At 41.9% G+C, this 14214-nt stretch overlaps 1 protein-coding gene across 1 annotated transcript in view; it reads right to left on the bottom strand.

Moving 5' to 3' along the window:
* arhgap21a (Rho GTPase activating protein 21a) overlaps positions 1–11793 on the bottom strand; it is an 86214-nt gene extending 74421 nt beyond the window's left edge. The window contains exons 1-2 of the mRNA XM_078280107.1: positions 11413–11793; positions 10210–10447 (exon numbers count right to left, since the gene is read on the bottom strand). Of these exons, the coding sequence (XP_078136233.1) occupies positions 10210–10287 (78 nt within the window). The 5' untranslated portion in view covers positions 10288–10447; positions 11413–11793. The remainder of the gene's footprint in view (positions 1–10209; positions 10448–11412) is intronic.
* Between the last annotated feature and the right edge of the window lie 2421 nt (positions 11794–14214).

The raw sequence follows: 14214 nt of genomic DNA, 5'->3' as shown, positions 1-14214 counted from the left end.
AGCCCTCTGTGCTGTGCTACTGGCGCACAAAGGCCGTTTTCAGCGCCTCGGACAGCAGAGGCTCTCTGGAAACAGAGGCCTATCAGTTCGGCTTGGGACGCAAACAATTTTCAGCACTGCTAAAATTAAATTAGGGGAAGGGGCATACCACAGAGCAGCTCTGCCGCAATGTTTGGCACGGCAAGACTTCTTTACTCCTCGCATCAGGCATTCCGTGGCAAAATGAAAAAGGAGAAAGGGGGGAAAAAGTGCATGAAACAATGAGCTGTCTGTGTGAGTTTCCAGAGAAAAAGCTGAAAAGTCATGTATATGAGATATGAAGTGTTAGTAAGGGTGCCAAGTTGACTTCTGTGCATGTAGAGACAAATGGATACATACAAGATAGCACCACAAAGAGCGCTGTATGATGGAGAGAACGTCGATATTCATATGCTCGGATTCATGGGCAAATACGTCATTCTCTGAACATAGACAGGCTTCAACCTTTGCACCCTTTGCACTTAACATCCCATCCCATTACAAGGCGACATCTTCCACTGGATTTTACCAGCCAGCCTTTGATCAAAGACTGTGTCCAAAATTTGCAGTTTCCCAAATTACCAATTGGAGGGGATCATTTCAGTGTAGCTACACTTGTTGCAAGATATTTTATTTTAAATGTCAAACGGCTAATTTAACCAATTTACTACAATAACATCTTGCCAAGCCACGAGAAATTTAGATTTAAGTCCAAAAATCACTTGTGAAATACCTTGATAAGACTCATTTTTGAAAATCAAGTTTAGTCTCAAGCCACCTGAGGCTGCACGAGGCGCTCTGTCTGCAAGAGCAGGGACACTCAGAGGTCAGCATGCCAAGCACTCCAGAGTCTCCAGTTCCACACTGCACTACTGAAGGAATTCTGGCTATTAATACACGAGATGTCAGGGATGCCTTTCCTGGAGAACTCCTGAGATAATATGGGACAGAAAGGAAGGCATAAAAAGGGTGAGGAAGGGTGACCAAAATCTACAGGTAGAAGCATGCTGCACATTCAGCTGCATCAAAAACAACTATTGTATTAATGCAGTACAATACATTATGACTAGATCAGTAAGGGGTATAGGCCAGCCTGATGTTTGGAGAGACTGTCCTGCTTTAGAAGGTTACTAGTTGGATGCCCCAATAGCTGCCAGTTTGCCATATCATAAGAAACTATTAGGGCCAGCTCGATTTCGGGCCAGGGACTTGTTTTTGCATGTCCCTCCCTTATCCCTTTCCCCATGTTTCCTGTCAAACAGTACTTTCATTATCAATAAAAAAAAATGTTAAAAAATAATATTATATATAAGGAAAACTAATTCCCTACTTGCACATCTTATAGTCTTATAAGTCAAATGCTTACAACACGAAGAGAGAACTGACCTGATTGTTCCAGGAGCAGTATAGATCACAGATTAGGCTCCAGTTGTTGTTAATCATGCAGTCGAGAACTTTAAGATGAGCCATTTTATGTTTCACTGAAGAAATACACGCTGCCCAGACACCGGGCCCTCAGCTGTGTGTACCCAACCCTGCTGTTCCCAGCGGCGTCCTGCTGGCAGCAACACTCCTCGATGCCACCTTGACGGAGAGGAGGGTGAGAGGAGGCGGGAGGGGATCATCAGCAGAAGGCAAAGGGTGCATCTCCGTGCCCATCTGCGAACGCAGCAGGCATCCTATCCGCCGTGGCTGTCGCCCCAGCCGCGCTTCATTAGCAATACTGTATGTTAATGATTCATGCCGCAGAAAAACTCTAGGGATTATCTTAGATGTAAGATTTTTAAAAAACAGCCTTCATGAGACAAGGATGCAGCAGGAAAAGAGTAATTAGCCGTCCAGAGCAAAAAAAGTCCACCTGGCTATGCATCACCATGGTTACGCAGCAAAATGCAGACTGACCGGTGGAGGAGAAGCCTAAAAGACGACGAAGCATACTGCACTTTTTCTTGTCATCTGCCTCTGCATTTTGGTAGCCCTCCCTCTCTGTCTCTCTTTCTGTGATGGTGCCTCTTCCCAGATCTCTGTGCCTCCCTGTGCTCGTCTCCGCAGTCGTACCAGGCTGAGGCAGCCTGAGAATCAGATCAGAGGCTCACTCTAAATCATCAAGCATCATGCCGTCATGCAGGAACAGACAGGTTTCCCTCTTTTCTCTCAAAGACTAAAGACCTCTGGCATAGACTCAATGTACACCTTCCACCGCTGTCTCTCGTTAAAGTGACAATACACCTAAGGCTTGTATCACCTTGAGACAGTTTCAATTGTCTGTGTGATACTGTAAAACCTGCAGAGGAGGGGACTGGGCAAGCTCTCTGCCTCCTACTCCATATCTGACCGATTCTGCACTTTGCCAGCAATGCGGGACTCTATCCCGCCTGAGTTCTTTATTTCCTCACTCTGCAAAAAAAAAAGATCTTTACTCTAACTTGCAGGGGGAAGACTCCCCGACAAAAGGCAAGAGGAGTGCTGCAGCCCCTACTACTGCAAAGCAAAAACTCATCTCAGCTCTCTTAAGTAAATTAAGTTAAAGACTTCCTGTCACCGTGGGATGTCAAAGAAATCAAGCTTTTGAGGGAGGAAAATATGCCGGAAATGCATGAAGAGAGAATTAGGAAACTACTGGATGCCAGTAAATAGTTGTCTGGGATTGTTTATGTTCCTTCCACCCTTTGATGCTGTGTGACGTCCAGATGGTTGTGATTGTGACATTAGCTGTAAGGCGGCATCAGTGAGATGCTCTAAGCTCACTTCAATGAGAAATGCCACGAGCAGTTAGGAGCAAGGAGTAGCCTGAGGTGTCTGTTTTTTTTTTTTTTATTAAACCCTTAGAACTACAAACTAGAAAGTTTTGATCCAGCCTTGAACTTTTTTTTTTCCTTCCTTTCTCTCAATTACAGGGATTCCCAGCCAATGTAACTGATCATGAAAGCTCAACATCCACTGTAAATAAGGCCATCTAAAACCTGCACAGATGCAGCAATGTGTAGCTGTAAGCTTTCAATCAGAAGAAGTGGTACTGTATCTTGTGTAAAAACTGCATATCAGAGATAGCTGTATCACAAAAAGATGGGTAAAGACAACTTGAGTGACAATACAGACACACGGCTCTGTCTTAGGTCAGGAGGCTACACACACACGTCTGGCCAGAAAGGTCAGCCAAGTCCCACAGGCCACGCTCGGTGTCCAGACATGGCAACCCTGGGCCCCACAACACACTATCAACAGAGCAGTTGGGGAGGTGATGATCACTCACTGCTCTCCTCTGCTTGCCCCCCATAACTCTTAAACCGCCTAGTGTTCCCCATTATCAACACACAACCTCTCTGCTTTCCTTAATCTGGGAGGCCAGGCCCCCAGTGGGAATGAATCACAGGAAACAGTGCTTATTCTCATACTGAAGAGTGAAAATAAGCACAATTTCAGCAGGACAAACCAAAAACCTTGTTTTTACATCCATCACATAGAGGGAAAAATATGTAAGATATGACCAAGACAAATTCTCAGAGACCCAAGGCTGACATCAGATGTGATGTCAGCCCACGCCACCCAGCTCTCTCTAGATTGCCAGATTTCTCTTGGCAAAATGAAAAAGTCCCTGTTTTGCCATCTTGCGCTTAAAACGAAACATTACAAATGCTTAAGAAGTCAAAAGGGATTAATACGAGCAAATCTTCTACCAAGATCTGCAACAGTAAAGTACTGTTCACAAAACATCTAGGCCAGGCGAAATCTCACAAATGGCCTAAATGTCGGGCAGTGTTTTCAAAAATAATAAATTACCTTTGGGGTGAAATGAAAAAGCTTACCGAAATGTTATTATTGAATCTATAAAATATTCACGATGCAGTGTTTAAAAAAAGGACTTGCATTGCTTGCTACCTAATTATAAAAACGCTATAATTTGTGCAGCTATGGGGAAATTGTGGACATCCCTTAAGTCCAAATTATCTCATGGTTGAATAACTGCACTTTTAAGACACAACTGTCAGTGAATAACATCTATGCAGCAAACCGCTGTGACATCATGCAGCAACATGTGTATGAGCTGTGGCTGCAGCCCCCCCCCCACACACACACACACCCCCCCATCACAAGCCAGCGGCAGGCCAGTAGAGAGTAAAAGCATGTGCCCTACCCCCAGTCAAAGCCAATACAATCCAATCAATCCTGAGTTATGGATCCCTCGTAGTGCTCTCTGGACACACACACACACACACGCACGCACGCACGCACACACAGCTACGGTGTGCAAAACAACAGGGAGTGCAAGCATGTTTAAGGATGCTGAGGTCATTTCACTGACAGAAAATAGATAACGGCGTCAGGCAGAGAAATATAACTCCATGACAGTCATGTGAGGACCTGAAGCTTATTGGGATGGCTGACAGGCGAGTTATTAAATTCAGTGAAGAAGAGGTAGAGTTTTTTGCCAACAGCTGTATCCACTGCAGACCAGTCCAATGTATTAAAGACTGCAGGTGGGAGTTTATTGTACGTAAATCAGCTGTTGATGGGATCCAACCTGCACTTTTTAGAGCTTGAACTAAAGATTAATGTCATTATTTATTATTCTGCTGATGAATTTCTTTTTAAATAATTGTCTATAATTAGTCTATCAACAGTCTGACAATGAAAGAAATGCCCATCACAAGTTTCCAGAACCCAATGGTATGTCTTCAAATTGCTTGTTGTGTCCAAGGATATTCAATTTACAATGATATTTAAACTGAGATAAGCAGGGAATCTTACTTGGATGACATGAACCCAGTGGTTTTTCTAGCAATAACTGCTAGTCTACAATTAAGCAGTTGTGGTCAATTCGGGGGAATTATATTTACTGTCATAGACGACTTGCTATGAGTTCAGTCTTGAGCTTTAGAAGCATTTACAGCCAATCAGAGAGGACTGGAGCTGCCTAAACAGAGTGGCTCTGCCATTTGGTGGCTTCTCTGCCATCCAAAAGTGAAAAAAATGTAATGTCCGCAACACTGCTTTAAGCTCCCATATTTAATACAAAGGCAACGTTTCGACCCTGCTGGGTCTTCTTCAGGCCATCCATTCATGAAATAATTTCTTCATCAGGGTGCCCTTGTTCATTTCCACTGCTGACGCTGACAGGAAATAATGTGGTTTCCTGCCAAGACCTCAAAGCCCACACTAATACCGTGGGTTAAGAGATGTCCTGATAACAGCCAGTTACATAAGAGTTGATTTAAAATAAATACTGCTTATACACACGTGGTTATATGCACTTTTACATACAAAATACAAAAGTTGAAAGTCCCTCCAAGAGTCATAGGAAAAAACTTTCTTGCAGAAAATGACTTAAATCTCTGTCTATGTGCACTGTATGTGAATGTGAAATGTATGGCCTTTCCCGTGTGTAAATGCTACTTGGCTGCAGTCTATATATCTATTATCTACCAGCCACTACACAGTGCTTTACACAATTCCTGGCTTATAAAGACCGTAGGATGTAAAATATGACACCGCCTTAAGAAATGAGCTTCGCGGATGAACTGAGCACTAAATGCTCTTCACACACACACTCCTGACTAGTGTATGTCCTGTCTTGTAGCCAAAGATAGGGGGCGAGTGTTTTGACGGAGATGCCTTGGGCATGTGTAATGGATAGCGTCTCAGCCTCACTGAGCATTAGACTGGTTCTGTTCTGCCTGTCTGCCTGCATCTGCAACCCTTCCCCCTCTCCAAACTCCTTCCTCTCACCATCTTCTTTCCGCCCTCCTTTTATTTTACGGAGGGACGGGGGCATCCAGGCAGAAGAGGCTGTGACACTGAGCCAATTGGCAAAAGAGAGAACAACAAACGATGAAAAGAAAAAGGGTGGCATTTTTTTTCCAATGGTTCAACTTTTCGTCTGCTTTGACACCTCTGCCCTCTCCCCGCTCCCTCCCTTCCTCCCTCGACACATCCATCCATTAATCATCCATCCATGCCTGTGGTCGGTGGAATAATGGCATCTAATATGACTGTGGCCCGTCTGGACTCGAACAGACTGAGGGATGACATGCAGAGGAGCCATGCCGAGCATGAACGTCACCTCTCCACAAGAGGAAAAAGATAAGGGGGCCGCCCGACACACATATAGTAAACACACACATTTTGGTTGACCTTGCATACGACACGGCACGTGTCCAGATTTCCCTTTTTGTCTTTTCCAGGAAAGAAATGGCAACAATAGCTGGGAAGTCTGATTCCGATAAGAGATGCCAGAACACACACTCCCAAGTTTCAGTTTGATGCTAATAACTGTGAGGCAGATCTGGTGTTTCCAAACCAGGGAAAACCCTTCAGAGAGTGGGTTCTTGGTTATTCCCATGACACTTTCTCTCTGAGTGTATGTGCTAAAAGACAAGCCCGGTCATGTCCAGGTCAGTGTCGAACGAAACGATCGTGCTGCACGAGACACATTTGCTTTTCAAATCTATGCAAATTAAAATGGTTTTGTCGCTGCTCCGATTGATGAACTGCCATGGCTCTAAACACTGATAAAAGTGCAGGTCATTGCCTTGTGGAGACACTGTAATCTCTTTTCTGACGTTTTTTTTTTTTTCCTTGCAATGACTAAAATAAACCATCACACTTTTAAAAACTGAGATCATAGTGCAGCTTAATTAGGGCTGGGATGTGACACTGGAAATGTAAGTGGCTACCAGCTGGGTATGTATATGGAAAAACTAAAAAGAGACTGAGATTAAGTCTTCATGTTTCCACAGAAAAAAAAAAACAAGCTCTCATATGGCACAAACTGACCACTGTCGCATTCCCAGACCTCTAAAATCACAGTGTCCTGACCAACAGCCACATATTCACTGCTTGTAACAGCATTCAGGAGAAAGGCGACAGTGATTCCAGTACAGTGATTCCATTTTCCCTTACCGGCATTCATCTTTCCATGGGTTAAATATAGCATCACACAAAACAGGCGGGAATAGAGGACGGGTGAAAGACAAGCATGTGGATGGGGATGGGGGAGAGTGAAGAAAAAAAGAGCAGGGGTTTATGGAGTTGGGGCGGGGCTATATTTAGAGCAAAGCAGAGAGCATCACCAGCACTCACAGCACCGCCACTGGTTCTATCCACACTAACATGAATAAGGGATGTGATCAATACCTGCTAGAGAGTGTTTCACCATTGTGTTTGTTTTCCTTTATCCACTATTCTTATTTTCTATATGCGTTGTCGGCACAAATGTACATTACAGGTCTGGCTAATTGAAATTGAAAATGTCAAACTGTATTTAAGTGAGAAAGAGGGCGAGGGAGACAGAAAGACAACCAGCTGAAGTGAAGTGCTTACAGGACATATATACTGACACCCATTTAGAGCTGTAACCAACAATTATTTTCTGAATCAATTCATCTGCTTTTTTGTTTTGTTCGATTAATCCATTAATTGTTCAGTCTACCAAATGTCTTGTTTGGTCCGACCAACAGTCCAAAATCTAAAGAGATTAAGTTTACAAATGAAACAAAACGGAGAAAGCAGCAGATCATTACATTGGAAAAGCTGGAAATTTAAGATTTTTTTCCATTTTTACTTTACTTTACAAAGATTGAAATGATTAATGAACGTTTAAAATAAGCTGGCGATTCATTTTCTTTCTATTGACTAATCGACTGAGCATTTCAGCTTCCATTACCTCACAATAGCCAACAATAGCCAACATCCCATTCTAACAGTAAACACAACAGCAGTGGAGAGATCTCAACAAAAGGAGCAGGTGTGTTTTATGAAATTTAAAAGAAAACTGTCGACAACCATGGCAGCCGTAAAGCCAACCGCTATGCTGCCAACGAGACCTGAAACGATTAGAAATAACCGGCAGCTCTTTTGGGAATCGTTTGTCATTTTTCAATCAATCAAATTGTCACTATTTTCTGACAATTTATGGACTTTGAGAAAATTGCCTGATTAATCAAAATCGATAAGCCCTAATTCTAACAACAAGAATGTCCCTTTGTTTACCAATCTTTTTCCCAATTATCTTTCTCTTAAGATGTATAGAACTGAGCCTCAGCTGCTTTATAACAACGCTGTAAGGTGTCAGTGTGACAGCAGGTCGAGTTAGGTAGAGAATGAGAATGAGGCAGAGAGAGAGAGAGAGAGAGAGAGAGAGAGAGAGAGAGAGAGAGAGAGAGAGAGAGAGAGAGCAGCAGACGTTATACACATGGGGTGTTTTCCCCTTAATGATCAGGGCAGCTGTGCCTAAATTACCCCAGCGTTGCTACCATCGCTTTGGCGGTAGCAGGGTGTGGTGGGTGTCTGTATACGTGCGTGCGTGTGTGTGCGTGTGTGTGTGATTGGGGGGGGGGAAGCCCTTGCAATCTCCCTCATTAGCGAGCCAACATGATGCAGCGGAGGCGGATGGAGGGGAGGCTCTTCCCGCCTGGGGTCTCAACTCTCATTAGACTCCCGGTGGTGGTGGGGGGGGGGGGGCACAGTTCATAAGCAGTGATGCTTGAAAATTGGGTGAGAATTGTGTTTGTGTCGTAAGAGGCATCAGGTAGATAAAAAAAAGACCTGCCTCGCTCTCATGTCAAGCCCCCCCCCCCGGGCTGCAAACAATCAGGACAAACACCGGTACTGAATCACAGGTGACTCACGGCGTACAGCGGTGTAGAGAGTGTGTGCCAAAAACTTCCTGGCCCTCAGGTCATAAAGAAATCGATGGCATCACATTTCACTTTTATCAGGGGTATCCTGGGGATTCAGTGGGTAACCATGCACCTGCAAAGCACTCTTCTTCACATGGCATCCTCATCTTTCTTGGGCCCATTTTCAACCACTAATGCTGAAGTGACCCATAGGCTTCATCTGTGGGTTTTAGCTATGAAAGCTGACCAAAGATTGCGAGAATCAGAGTCTAAGAAGTTAGTGGAGACGCAGCTTGTGTTGAGAAGTTATCGGTGTATTATTTGGTGCTTCTGCTCAACAGTTTGGTAGGCTGTGGTGGATGTAGCTTTGTTCAGTGAGGGAGAGTTGTTATCTTACAGGAAACATTTGTTAGATTGCAGGAACCGATGTGAGGGAAACCACACGCAGGGACACTTGAAGCGGCCAGTAGAGAAGAAAGTTAAAAAAAAAGTCATGACAGCTACTCACTCCTGTCTGTTTATCTCATGAATTCTCAGATGAATCGATCTGACAGTACACAAAACATTGAAAGAAAAACTAAGGAAGCAAACTTCTCATTAAGACAAATATCTGCTCCCCATTAACTCCGTCAACTGTCTCAAAAACTCCAGCGCTGTTAGGATGCTGCTTTGCCCCATTCCCATCAATGTATGTCCTCCATCCTTAGCTAGTTCTCATATGGTAAGAGGATTACAGCCACACACACACACACACACACAGCACTGTCACCATTTTCTGATGATGGATTAATCCAAAACATGCCACCGCTGCAATGCTGTAATGACATGCATCAAGCCTAGCTGGACTATGATGATGATTACGATGATGTAACCTTGAAGCTACCGTGCGTAACAGGAAAAGGATGAGCTCTACAATGTGCCATTTACCAGGGTTTGGCATGCAGACCCAAAAGACCCAGTAAGATTAGCAATGCAAGTAGAAAACTCTCTTTGTGCACGTAAACAGTTCTCAGAGTGAGAAAGAAATGAACCTAGTCACCTCAGGCACTGGCAGATGTAATGTGATGTGAGCTGCAACAATTAGCTCACACTCACTCTGTTTCTCTCTGAGTGCAGACACACTTCAACTTCTGCTGGCATGTCACGAGTTTTCTGAAAGTGAGGATACCTTTGAACCACCGCTGACGAAGTTATAGTCACTAAGTAGTCTTTTCATGGACGCTTCACATGTATCCAGGTGACAGTTCTATCTACTGCATTGCATGTTTTCCACTCCAGTCGAGTAGTATAAAGCTTCTATTGTGTCAAGAATAGAAGTTCCAAGAGGAATATGGCAAACGTACAGTATTCATAATTCCCCTCTGCCACATTGCCAAAGGTCAGTGTCACACGCAGTCTACTTACTTAACATATCAACAGATACTTGTGAATGCATCACAAAAGATAAAAGAAAGAATCAAAAGCCACCATGACAGAGCTGTACAAGCATGCACACTTGCAAAAAGAAAACCAGACTGAAAACAGTGAACAGTAACAGCCTGGGATCCAGACACATCTCTATCCAAAGTCTTACCTCGCAAGACGGAGTTATGGCTGTGTGTGTACTCTCTTCATTGTCCTGTGGTGAATCACTCCAACGTGCTGCCATCATTTCATTTCAAACCGCAGAGGAGGAAGAAGTCCTTTAGAGACCACATTGAGGTGAGGAGGATGAAGCCAAAAAAAACACAAGAAAAAGAAAATAAAAAGGAAAAGGAAAAAGATCCTAATCCACACCGTCGTCCTTCTTCATGTCCATCAGTGGCTGAAATCTAAACACAAAGAACACAAGTTAGTGAAGTAAATGCTGTCCAGAGTGTCCCTGTCCCATCACAGTGCCAAACATAGCGTTTATTTTTGATGTATTTATTCATTTCAGATTTGAGCCTGGGCATCTCACTGTAGCCAAATAGCAGCACCATGAAGAGAACCACAAGAAGATACCCTGAAATGCATTTGTGAACAATACTATAGCCATTAAATGTCACATGAAAGCTTCAAGTCCCTAAATGTCTGATGAGCCTGGTCAACCAATGACAGCCTGACATTCTAACTCTCCTAACTCAAAACGAAGAATGCTATTTTGATATTACAGCAAAATAATCTATTTATAGGTCGCTATAATACCTTAAATGCTGGGATGAAATGAGCTTTAAAATAAAGTACATTGAGATCAATATAGAGAGGAATAGTATGGTGATTTTTCAGATGGTATGCCAAGACTTTAAGGTTAATGTAAAATGGTAAACATTAACATACTACTTCTATTCAATTAATGGAGAGTGCATATGGCTAAAAGTGAGTAATGGCAGGTGGATTGTCGAGGTATTTTTTGCAACCCTTGATTAAACAATGTCTGACGACTGACACCTCTGTAATATTATTTGCACACAGGGAGGAAAACAACGAGACGTGCATGTCAAATAAAAGAGGACTTCGTGTATCTCTGTGGGACGAAACGCATTTAGGATTGCGGTGTTAAAAGCGCCACACCAGCCATCATGAATTAAGCCATACCCTAATATAAACAGCCATGATTGGATGCTAAATACTCTCTCTTACGACATGACACACATACACCACAACCGACCCATTTTCTTTATTTTCCCAGTCGCTTTAAGCAAGACAATCCCCTTGTCGCTGTTTACTACGGGTTGCTGTTGACACATATTCGCTAACAGGCGGACGACAGGTTGTTGCTGTGGCTATAATTGTGTGAACAACACCAAAAACCTACCTGTTACAAATTCAGAAAACTACTCCGAAATGAGAAAACCAACACATTGTCCATGATTCGGGGAAGAGTAGGTGTTTTGTTAGAAGCCTCGGTCGATCCAAAAATGGGTTAAAAAGGCTGTCAAGAGATTACAAAGCGGGATGTTCAGTCTCCTTTTGGAGCTACACTGACTGACCGCTGAGGCTCACTACCTGTTAGGAAAAACACACTGGAAAGAACACGGTAAACGCCCTTCAGTGTGCATGTCTTCGTCAGGAAGACCCGATAAAAAATAAACCTCTGGTGTTCATTCATTTCCCATCATTTCCGAACTTTAATTCGATGCTAAAATAGTCAAAATAGAAACAAAAAAGTAACATGTACTCCTACGTGGTCCCCAGTTGGCGGCGCGACAATCTGTGTATAGATGGACGAATCTCCCGACTCTACTGAAGCCCGGCCCCTAAGCTTGCCCCGCAGTGTGTCGTCCAATCAGATGGGCAGATTAAATTTGGAATTTTAAAGCGGGCCAATTGGAGTCGTTGTTACATAACAATTACAATATAGAGTGGAAGCTGGTCCATTATGGTCACTAGCTGAAAATCACAATGTAGAAACGTTGTCTTTTATGTTATATGTTAAGGAGTGGTGGAAAGTAACTAGGTGCTATGTACCTTGACCTTTACTCTAAATACTATAATTTAGAGGTATTTGTTCTTTATTGAGTTTTTCCATTTTATGCTACTCTATTACATCCCAGAGATGAATATCGTACTTGTTACTCCACTATTACTCCTCTATATTTATTTATTTTATTACTATAGTTACAGATTATAAGTTTTTTATATAAAGCATGCCATCATCAAGACCAAGAAGAGAGAGCACATCACCCCTGTGTTAGCTGAACTGCACTGGCTCCCTGTTTCTTATAGAATTGATTTTAAGGTTATGTTAATCACTTATAAAGCTCTGACTGGCACAGCACCTTCATATATCTCTGAGATTTTAGTATCTTATCAACCACAAAGGAAACTTAGATCTTCCAGTGCTAATCTTTTGATTATACCCAAAGTGTTCCACAAGCTAAGTGGAGAAGCTGCTTTTATCCACTATGCACCAAAGCTATGGAACACCCTGCCTCTGTACATCAGACAAGCGAACTCAGTGAATATTTTTTTTTAAAAAATACCTAAAAACATACCTATATATGAGAGCTTTTAGCTAACTTTTTTTTTATTTTATTTTTTTACATTTTTATCTTGTGTTTTGTAGCTGAATGTTAACTATATACATCAAGAGATGGAAATGTTTTTGGACATATGACTGTTATCATTTATATTTCACTTTGTTTTGTTGTTTAAGTGTTCATGTGTTTGGTTGAAGAATATTGTGAGTTGGGTTTATTTTTGGTAAATTTATTGATTGACTTTTCTCCAACAACATGATGCGCTAGCCTCGAGTTGTATTATTTTTTTATTACTATTTTATTCTCTATTATTGTGTTAAATGTTCCAAATGTAAAGCACTTTGAGCTGCATTCTGTGTATGAAAGGTGCTATTCAAATAAAGCTTATTATTAATATTATTATTATCATCTTGTAGATGAAAATACCCAACACTATAAAGTAGGTAAAATTAGCTCCAGCTGGATAACCTGCAACATTAAAATGCTGCTTGCATAATAATATTCCAATACTATATATTTTTAAATAATATAGCATAAAGGGCCATTCTAGCATAGGAGCATTATGTACTTTATCTTTAGATAAAATATTTAGCTTTTAATAGTTTTGTATGTTTACGTAGAGTAAGTATGATTTTGAATGTGGGACTTTTATTTGTAACAGAATAGTTTTACATTTACTTTAAAATATCTGAATTCTTCTTCTATCAATAACTATGACACCATTTTCACTCACACAATGCATTGAAATAATCAGATAGCCATGAGCTGATAAACACTTTATTCCCACACTGTCATTAAGCCTTTCAGACCTTTAAAGTGAGCAAATGGAATCACAGCGACATCCTTGTGAGGGAAGAAGAAGGAAAAAGCATCGAGGCCCAACACACATGCTGAACTCTCCAATTTCCTAACGTTCAACTAGTGAAACATATTTGCCTATCCATTATCAACTCTAACAGCAGTGTCCTTAACTTTATTATTGCGACATGTAGGGCATGGCAGCCACATGGAACTTCACAGAGTGTGAAAAAAAAGGGCTGCACAGCTGATCCGGACAAAGACAAAGGCTAACAGTGTTCTGTTTGCAGGCTACTCCAGCAGCACAATAGAAGATAGGACAATAGGACTCTTTTGACCCACACTGTGGCGAGGTTTCCCTGGTTTCAGAGAGGAGCTATTGTATAAAGAGCCTGTGCACCCTCATCCAGACAATGGAGAACTTAAACTGATGTAAGTGGGACTCTGCATAATGTGATGGTAGACATAAGGTTCATATTCATTTAATGCAATTTGTGTATTAAACACATACCACATTATTAATGCAGCAAGAAGATCTTATTGATTTGACATAAAGCGTGATTGTGCATCAGAAACTAAACTCATGATCACAACTTAAGTTTTCCCAGCTATAAGCAATTGCTAATATAACATATGGAGGGTATTTTCCCACAAAACAACTCACAATATGAATCTTTCTGGATTACATACATTTATAAAAATTCACAAGACTACAAAACTATTTTTAAAAATTACTGGTTCACCAGTAAAATCAACCAACAGACACTGTGGTACTTTCCCAAAAAATCACTTGGCCCACTTGAGCTACTAACAGTACACTCTCCTCTGTGCAAGACACT

The sequence above is a fragment of the Sander vitreus genome, chromosome 22 (genome assembly GCF_031162955.1).
Source record: "Sander vitreus isolate 19-12246 chromosome 22, sanVit1, whole genome shotgun sequence".
Lineage (NCBI taxonomy): Eukaryota > Metazoa > Chordata > Actinopteri > Perciformes > Percidae > Sander > Sander vitreus.
This window is presented reverse-complemented; position numbering and strand designations above follow the sequence as displayed.